This window comes from Aptenodytes forsteri, unplaced genomic scaffold, assembly GCF_000699145.1.
Source record: "Aptenodytes forsteri isolate BGI_AS27 unplaced genomic scaffold, ASM69914v1 Scaffold94, whole genome shotgun sequence".
NCBI classification, from domain to species: domain Eukaryota; kingdom Metazoa; phylum Chordata; class Aves; order Sphenisciformes; family Spheniscidae; genus Aptenodytes; species Aptenodytes forsteri.
The window spans coordinates 4,148,029-4,157,576 of NW_008795017.1; the positions used below are offsets into that span (position 1 = coordinate 4,148,029).

Genomic DNA, 9,548 nt, shown 5'->3' on the forward strand with positions numbered 1-9,548 from the left:
GGCGGGGCCCCGCCCGCGGCGTGTGGCGAGGAAGCGGCCGGGCACCCGCTTGGCCGCGGCAGGGCTCTGCCAGCTGGATCGGCCAGAGGATGCGGCATTAAAAATAACCCTACCACCCCCCCGAAGAAATATTAGGGGTCGTTAGTACGGCTTTTTTGATCCCCGGCTTCGTGGCCCTGGCCCTTGCTTAGCAGTGAGCCCGCGGGGGCCACGCACGGCCAGGGAAGGCCTCCCCTGCGCCAGCCTGGCAGGCGTCCTTTAAAAAGTCTTCAAATCGCAACGTATTTAAAAAAAAATAAGTGTAGTAGTTGTTTTTTCACCTTCCAGTCCCCAGCCCCTTGTTTTTTTAATGGAAGCTGAAACGTATCGGCCATGCGGTTCCCAGCAGGGTTTGTGGTTTTACCGGACGACACTGAATCCCGGCGGCGGCGGCACCGTGCCCGCCGTCTGGGCAAGGGCAGCTCGGCTCCTGCAGGGCCTCGAAGGGACAGACCTGGGTCCCCCTGAGTCTTAGGCGGCCGTTTGCCGTGCGAGCGCTCTCCCAGCCCGGCCCCCGCGGGATGCCTTGCTGCCGGCTGAAACAAAATGCAGACAGTAATAAGCATTTTGTCCTGCTGGATTATCTCTACTTTTTCCTTCCTCGGTTTCTCAAGACGTGACATCCTCCTTGTCGATGCGGAGGACGTGGGAGGGATAGTCTTTAATCTCTCATCTCCTTTTGCTGCTAGCTTCACTTGACCACTGTGGCTCACTTTTTCCATTACAGCTCTTCTGAATCCTGGTCCTTCCCTGCTGGTTTCTAAAGCTTCACCATACTGCGCTCATCCCCGGTCTCCATTACTGCATGTTTCGTGTACTTTAGCTTCCCCAGCGCTACTACCTCCCAGCCCATCAAACAGCAAATTAAAATGATCTCCCTGGCCCACCCATCCAGGCATTCCCCTTGCCTCTTCGCATCTCTCCCCGGTGCCTCCCGTATTTAACTAATATCTCTTTTTTTTCCCATTGCCGGGCCTCCCACCACCGTCTCCCCCACGGGGGGTCCCACAGGGACTGCGGCAGCCGGTGCAGCTACAAGCCCTTCACCCCAGAAGGTTCCACTTCTTGCAACCTGCAAGCTCGTGCCTCTGCCTGGCGTCTCGTGCTGTACTTGGGTTGTGAGCAGCTTTCTCTTCGTGCTTGCGTGGTACCTGCCGCACCGGAGCCGTAGCCTGTGTGGTAGGGCCCCATGCCTTATGATAGTAAGAAAAATGCTGATAATTCAAACTGCAAATCCAGCTCTAACGTTAGTTACGTTTGCAAAAGGAAATCAGTTGTGTGACAGGGAATGAAACAAATTTGGGGAAAATGCTGTCAGTGACTAAAAAGCACAGTGGGGGGTAGCACAGTGGGGGCACAGGGTACGTGCCTCTTCTATAAATCACTAGCTGTTCCTTGTAAGACCAGAACCACTCATACAGTCCCATTTCGAGGGAAGCCTTTGGGAATTGTAAAGTTAGGAAAATACAGTACCGTTCTGTTTTGCATTTTCTCCAGTTGTGCTGTAGTTGAGAAACGATTGTATTTGTCTCTTTGCTGCTTGTTGAAACACATGCAGTTTCAGCTTAAAGCGCTTACACACACGGCCTTGCTCATTTACAGTGCAGATTTTTAATTGAGTAATAGCATCTGAAGGCAGCACAGCAACCTCGCCAGTGAAGAAGCAGTCGCAGGGAAGCAGAGCGGATCACTTCTCGACTCCCAGCGGGATGTTTTCCCATGTCACGTACCACAGACTGTGCCTACGTGTTCTGAGTCCCCAGGTGGAAATTGCTGGACCGGGGGTCCTCACTACAGCGTATGGATGCAAGACCAGTTAAAAGAAGCGATGTTACACGGCTGTACACTCCCACTTGCACCACAGGGAAACTGTTTGTGTTCTCTTTGCTGAGCTAAAAATGGCAAGTAAGGTTTTTAATATAATGCTCAGAGCTCTTACCAAAATCACCTGGTCTGCCTTGTTCTGCTGCTGCCAGCTAAGGCAGTGTTAGACGAGGAAGGAGCACCTTCTTCATCCTCGCATCGGATGTCAGTGGCAGAGCACAGGTCTGAACCCCACGGAGCCTGAGCCCCCAGCCCTGACAGCCTAGAGCTTCTCCTCCTCTCCCCCCTCTTACTTCTCCCCACTTTCCTTTCCCAAGGCTGCACTAAGGTGAATATTAATGCAGTTAATATTATCTCGCTCCTCTGTACTTCTGCCTACACCCACCGACTTCCCTGTGGGTTTCAACCAGCAGCGCAGCTTCCTGAGCAACGTACAAGCATGCTCATCGGGATGATCCATGCTGGCTGTGGTTTCCCTCCTGAAGTTAATAACCTGGAACAGGGCCCAAATATCCCAAATACTCCTTTCCAAAGAGCTCGGAGGAGCCTACCCGTGTCGGCGGCGGCAGGGTGCCGGTGCCCCTGCCCTACCTGGCTGAGGCAGTGCAGCCCTCAGCCCAGCAAAGCCATCCTCTGCCAGCCTGCCCCTGCAGTGCTGCTGCTGCTGCTGCTCCAGTATCCTCCGGATCTGGCTCTCGAAGTACTGTTTGGCTTTATAAAGGCCTATTTAACTCAGACTGTTGGCAAACACTTCAGAGAAAAGCTTTCTTTGTCAAAGATAGACAATGTCTTTGTTCCAGTGTAGGAACAAGCAGATGTAAGTCGCTTCGGCGGAGGGTTGAGGAGGCTCCGCTCGGGTTATCTTATCCTTTTGGCTGGGAAGACAAGAAAAGAATCAAATATTACGTGTGACTAGAAGGGAAAATATTTAATACTGTAGGCTGACAACAACAAAAGGGCACACAGGCAGCTCTCCCCCATTCCCTTTTTGCAGATAATTATACAATAAACAATTCAAAAGAGACTAGAGGAAGACTATTACGGGCTCAGACAGCTTTCCTAATGTTTACCAGCAGTTAAAAATAGACCAAAGCAGTTGTCTTGGGTACAGCTTTAGAGTTAGTGCAATTTGGCAGCGGTATCTGGTCTGGCTGAATACAGCAGCAGGCTACTGTAGCAAACGCATATAGCCTAGCAAATGGGGTGGGATTAAACAAATATAGATAATTACAATCAGAGCTCCCATACAGGAGACATGAGAAGATGCATCGAAGAAATTAAAGACTGTGATGCACGTGTAGGATGCGTCTCTCCATCCACTCTCCTTCCTCTGTTGTGCACTTGAAGGATGGAGCTGTCAGAGCTGCCGCAGCCCCAGATTGCCCCGAAACACGCTTGCTGGGCCGACAGCAGCAGCCAGAGGAGAAACTCCCCACCACGGAGCAAATGAAGCAGCTCTGCCAGGTGGTGCCTGACACCAGCTGATGGAAACCGCTGCCACAGCCCCTGGCTGAGGGGAGGAGCGGAGCAGCCAGAGGAGAAAAACTCCCCAACGGAGCAAATGAAGCAGCTCTGCCAGGTGGTGCCTGACACCAGCTGATGGAAAGGGCTGCCACAGCCCCCGGCCGAGGGCAGGAGCGGGACTGGAGGGATTTGCCCAGGGGGTGAAGCACGGACCTCAGTGGGAATAGCAGTTATAGAAGGGATTTATAGTCACAGAGTTATATATGGGATATCCATGAAGAATAGAGGGGGAAAGGGGTATAAGGGATATCCATGAAGAATAAAGTGGGGGAAAGGAAGAAAAAGAGAAAGAAAAAAAAAGCAGACAGCCCAACAAGGAATACTTCTCGCCAGAATAATTTCTGAATGCAAAAGCAATGATAAATCCAGGGGCTTTTACGCAGACTGTGGCCCCAGCTGACAGCAAGGGTCTGTGTGAAGGATGTTTTGATGGATTGCCTCTTTCCTAGCAAGCAAACGGGTGCAGCCATACAGACCATTCAGTCTTTGGCTGCTCTCGCGCCTGTCGCTGTGCCCGGCAGCCTGCGGAGCTGAGAAGACACGCTCCCAACGTGCCGACAGAGGCGAGCGCGGTGCTGGCCAGCATGTGAGAGGGAAGGGGAGTGCAAGCGTGCAGTCCCTCCGCACTGTCACGCTGCATGTGGGCCAGCTGCCAAAGGGGAGATCTCATTTATCGCTGTGGGCTATCGAACAGCACAGCAAATCCCCCCTGCCGCTGGGCGAGGAGCCCCAGCCCCCCCCGGCAAACTGCGTACGTGTCTACTAGCAGGGACAGGCTGTGACACAGCAGCCTTTGCCCAAAGGGAGGATGAAAAACACGGTCCTTGTGTGCCATCCCCAACTGGTGCGAGTCGAAAGTTGACTTCTTCCTCGCCTGCATCTTTCATATTCACTTTCAGAAACAGACTGAGCTTTCAGTACGTGGACAAGCATCCAAAGAGCGGGTAAGCAGCCAGCACGGCATAAGGAAACGTAGCCAGGTTACGGCAAAAGGAAAGGGTTTAAGAGAAGAGTCACACAGACTGTTTCCCACTTTATTTTGGACGCTGGGTGCTTATAGAATAAACACACGCTGCCAATTTTTTTTTCTCCACTCCCAAAAACATGTTTCTACCTGAAAAAATACCAACTGCATCAAACGCTTCCCGAGACCTGGCAGTACTACAGTGAAAAACCAGATTTTTTTCCGAGTATGTGAAACAATGTTTACTGAATTAAAAAAATCCAATCCACGAATATTGATTACAGGTGAGGACCATCCAGAGATCCACCGTAATAGAAATAATAAAGTAAGTGACAGTAGTAAGTATGACACAATAGTGTACCATCTGCTCACTCAAATGCACCATCTGGTTTTTCTACTGCTGCTATTCGTGCCCTGATACTATTTTAGTGGCACCAGAAGATGGATTCAAATACCAGCAAAAAGAAAAAATGACATGTTATTTATTTATTGTTCTGCTTAAGTGGATGTCTTCATCGTTTTCACCGTTCTCTTGACTTCAGTATTACTGTTAGCTAAATCCACACGTATTTTCTGACACACAGTATATTAAAGCATTAGCAATGCTGACAGATGTTCCCCTCTTTTGGTCATCTCATGACTTGCTTGGGCAGGTATCAAGCCTATGTGCAAACATGTGTTTCATCCTGAATCATCTTGCACATTTTATTAACTCTGAAGTGTTTTCATGCAGCACTCGGATGCTGGGAAGATGTCCTGTGTGACCAGAGACCGACTTCTGGACCATTGGACGTGGTTCACACTCACAGCTGCGGGTGACTGGTACCGCAGACTTTCACCGGGCAGGAGTGGCCTCGCACATGGGGTTTGCAATGGTGTCCTCGCAGGCAGAGAGAAGGTCCTCCGGTACCAACACTGCCATCTCCTCTAGGACATTGTCCATATTGACCTGTGTACCTGTACAGCACCGAGCACAGCACAGTGCCAAGCCCAGGGGAGGTCTGTGAGTGGGCGGATTTGCTGATCGCAGGCATCCAGCTGTCTCATCAAATGTCTTCAGTTCTCTCTTCACTGGCTCTCAGTCAAGGTCCATGTGTGGTCAGAAGAGATGGTCGATGCAGTCTTCCCACACAGCCACAGTGGGCAGCTCACCAAGGGTGTTTTGACACCAAATGGGGTTTGTTTAAGATCCTGGCACTTTTTCCCATTCCTCACACCACTTCTGGATTACCTGGCTGATATCAGAGGGGCTTTCTGCATGGCTCAGATGTACAACTTCCATCCCCCGTCACGTTTGATAACCTGAGACATCTACTGAGCATCTTCAAAGGCTTCCCCCAACATCTCTTTCTGGGAATGGGCCCTTCTTACATGCCTGCCATGACATCCCAGACCTGGTTGCCCGATGAGAAGTTACTGCCTCTTGGATCACATCTCTAAGTAGATCTTAAAATAATTGTCCATTTTGCTTCTGGGCTAGTGCCTTGTCTGTATTTTTTCTCCCCACACCCCGCGGTGAGTCCTGACCCTGCTTATCCTGGGGAATTAATCACTCACACACCCCTGGTGCGCATCCTCCATCCTGCAGCCTCCCCTGCTCCTCCCCGGAGCTGCATCTCCTGCCCTTCCCTTCCCCAGTCCCTCAGAAAGAGCCTCTCCCTCTACCTTCTTGGCCCTCTCCTGGCAAAACATTAAGAATAAGGAAGATCCATGTAAAAAAAAAACTATCTTGGGTTGCAGTTAATGACCATCACTGAAAACGAGCAGAGCTGCATGCCGCAGGATGGATGGCAAACACAGGGACAAGGACACAGCCCTGTTTAACGACAGCCGAAACATTAAGAATAAGGAAGATCCACGTAAAAAAATAACTATCTTGGGTTGCAGTTAATGACCATCACTAAAAACGAGACAGATGAGGGGGCTGAGGAGGGGCAGGAGACCAGCCAGGGTACACTTGGACAGAAGTAAGCACAAGAGCTTATGCGGAGGAGAAGGGGACAGATGAGACGGCTGCCTTCAAGTGACCAACCTTGGCACCAAACACGAAGTCACACCTCTACCACTACCCTCCTGCACATGGATATCCTATCAGACACCAAGGCTCAGCCCTGCTTGCCTCCAGACGTTTCCCAGCCAGGGCTGAAGAACCTGGCTGTGGGGCCAGCAGCACAGCAGGAGCATGGTCCTCCCCACCTCGCCACTCGCGGATGCACAGGGTCTGCAGGAGCAGACGAGCAAGAGGCAAAAGCTGACCTACCCGTGCTCTGCATGCTTAGCTTCGCTTGCCTCTTCCTATAACATAACAAAAATGCCTGAAATAAGGTCTGAGTGAGTGCCACCGTGAATTTTGCTGTATAAAATCCTCCCCATGACAGCTAGCTGTCACATTACACTGACATCCGAACCGAGATGCAATCGCTAACCCATTATATTTATGAATAAACCCCTCACCAGTGTGGTTTCTTGCTGTGGCATCACCTTCTTCCAGTTTCCTTGAACTGTCCTGTGCCCACTCCTGTCGCTGCTCCTCGTCGTGGGGTCTCCATCTGCACTCATCTGACACCTCCATTTGCCTCCCCAAACGCTGCTTGGTGGGCAAAACAACGGTGCTCTTAAAAACATGTTGTCTCCAGCTGAGTCAGCCCAGGCTCCCTCATGGCTGACGGGGTTTCTGTGTCCCTCTCCAACACCACCTTCCTTCTGGGGGGCCCGAGCAGAGCTGCACGCCGCAGGATGGACGGCAAACACAGGGACGAGGACACATCCCTGTTTAACGACAGCCAAAGCAAAGGAAGGCAGGAGCTGGGGATGGGAAGCTTGCAAGGGTAATATCCCCCCCACAACGCTTGCACTCAAACTGTACAACTAATAAATATATTCCCTGAGTGCCCTCTGTATATATAATGCAAATTAACACCGTGTTTTACAATTAACTGTATATATTAAACAGACACAATCAAGTATAGGATTTTACTACTGACAAATACATTTTCCATTAAGAGCTGAATGAATAAAAACCACCTATGTTCTTCTGAGCCTTTGGGGTTTTGCAGGCAGAAGTCAGTAGCAATTGAGTTGCTTAACAGTTTAAATCCCTGTCCCAGTGTCTGAGGGGGGCATCTCACCCTGGCGATGTCTGCATCCCACCCCTGCCCCAGCTAAGGAGCTGGAAAACTGAAATTCCTGCTCTTGTGATACTTCCCCAGCAGTATTGCTGGCCACAGGTGACTCAGCCTCCTCCGCCCCCTTGCTCAGATGCCGAACATACCCCGCTTGCTACTTGGATAACGTATCCCACCAGGCTGGGCTGCTAAATATGACTTCATGTGACTTGATGCTTTTTCTCATAACTGGTGCTTGCTTGGACTTACTTGCTGTTACTCCCCTTGCGCAGGTATTAGGTACCCCTAATACCCCCCCTTCAAGGGCACTTTCCCACTTAGTTTTACACTGTTCACATAAAAAGGGCAAGGAATCCTCATCTTTTTCACAGCATGGGTAAATCCTTACGTCAGCCTCAAGTGTGCACTTCTCCACTACTGCAGTGCTTCAGGATGTCAAGAAGATGCAGTGAGACAACTAATGTGAAATAAACTCAGCCTCTAATTCTGGGCCATGGCTCTTCTGCTTTGTAGCTGTGCTATTTCCTCTTCCTGAGTACGGGCAACACTGTTTACACTGAATTTCTTTCCTCTTGGGCATCCTTCCATGGTGCCAACAGAGCAGAGAAAAGAGCCGGCGCTGTGCGTTGCAGAGCTTTTCCAGGGCGTGGGTGTTGTCCAGGAATGCCCCCATCTGCACGCCCCACTTTGGGCTGCATAGGGTGAGCTGCAGCCGTGGGGAGCGAGGTGCAGCAGCCAGGTGCGTGCTGCAGGTACCGGGCTACAAAGCAGTGGAGCCAGCCCGGGTGCTGCTTCCTCTGGGCTGCGTCACTTCACCCACGTCTTACGGCCAGGATCCACAACTGACCCTCGAGCACTATTTAGGCTCTTTTAGGTCACTCCAACACACCTGCTGGGGAGAGAGGCAGGAGATTGTCTAATGCCAAAAACCCGCATTTCATACACCAGTTGTCATCCCCAATATCCCCAAGGGTCTGACTTTCCTCCTCTGCAGAGTAGGTGAAATACTTGATGCTTTCCTGCCCTGCTGGACTATTGCAGGGCTTTGCTAGTCAACGTTTTCCCAGGGCTTTCAAGCTGAAGGAGCTTCAGCCACCTTCTTCCCACTACGGATTTTCTGTCCCCTCAGCTTTCACATAGTATCTGTCCTTCCCTGTAAAATTTGATTGCGCTTTCTGTTAGAAATAACCTACCGCTCCCAGGCACAGCAAGACCTCCTTGCTGCTCGGTGGGCATCCCGTGCTGCTGAGATGCTGCCCAGGAGGAAGCGTACTGGCTTTGATTGAGTTCCCGGTAATGAAACAAGCCATTTAACATCTGATGGCTTACTCCAGTCAAAACAGTTGCTTGGGCTGTTTCGACTCCGGGATTGCTTTTTTCCTCTCCCAGCTTTCTCAGTTTTAATTCAACTTGTGAGTAAAACCTATTTACATCGTATTCAATATCAAGCTCTTTCCTCAGCACTCAGTGTTCTAGCCTAGGAAGTGGAAAGCTGGAAAAGGGAGAGGAAAGTAGCGTAAGAGACTTGCTCAGAGCAAAGCCCCAAGATCCAGGATCTTCTCACCTCCAGGAGAGCTCGATCTTGCAATCTCTGTGGTGCCTATGACGTGGATTCCATCTCTAGTTAAAATCCACTGTGGCCGATACAGGAAAATGTTGGGTGTACTGGGAGATGGCTAAGCTCCAGGGTGTCAGCAAGGGGTTGCCTGGCACTCGGCTGTGGCTCGGTAAAGACGTATCAATGGGCTGCACAGGACTTGAGCCTCTGAGGCTGCCAGGGTGCGTACGGGATGAGGCTGCAGGGCTCACAGCATGGTGTCTGGGCATGGAGCTGTAACACCCACACCTAGCATCACCACCTGGCTGCCGGTCCTCTCCTTGCATCCCACGTTCAAGCCTCCCGTCTCACCCACGAGGAAGGGTGCACCCCTTCCTTGTCTCACCTCCCGCTTAGGCTCAAGCCTCAGTCCCAGCTGCTCTTGCCATCCCATTCTCTAAGTCTCGGCTGTCCAATATGAGACACCCCAGTACCAGTAGGTGCCATTTTATTTTCATATTTATAACAAAATCAC

At 51.0% G+C, this 9,548-nt stretch overlaps 1 protein-coding gene across 1 annotated transcript in view; it reads right to left on the reverse strand.

Moving 5' to 3' along the window:
* The window catches only part of KLF11 (Kruppel like factor 11), an 8,870-nt gene extending 8,109 nt beyond the window's left edge, over positions 1–761 (reverse strand). The window contains exon 1 of the mRNA XM_009275615.2: positions 321–761. Within this exon, the coding sequence (XP_009273890.1) occupies positions 321–761 (441 nt within the window). The remainder of the gene's footprint in view (positions 1–320) is intronic.
* Between the last annotated feature and the right edge of the window lie 8,787 nt (positions 762–9,548).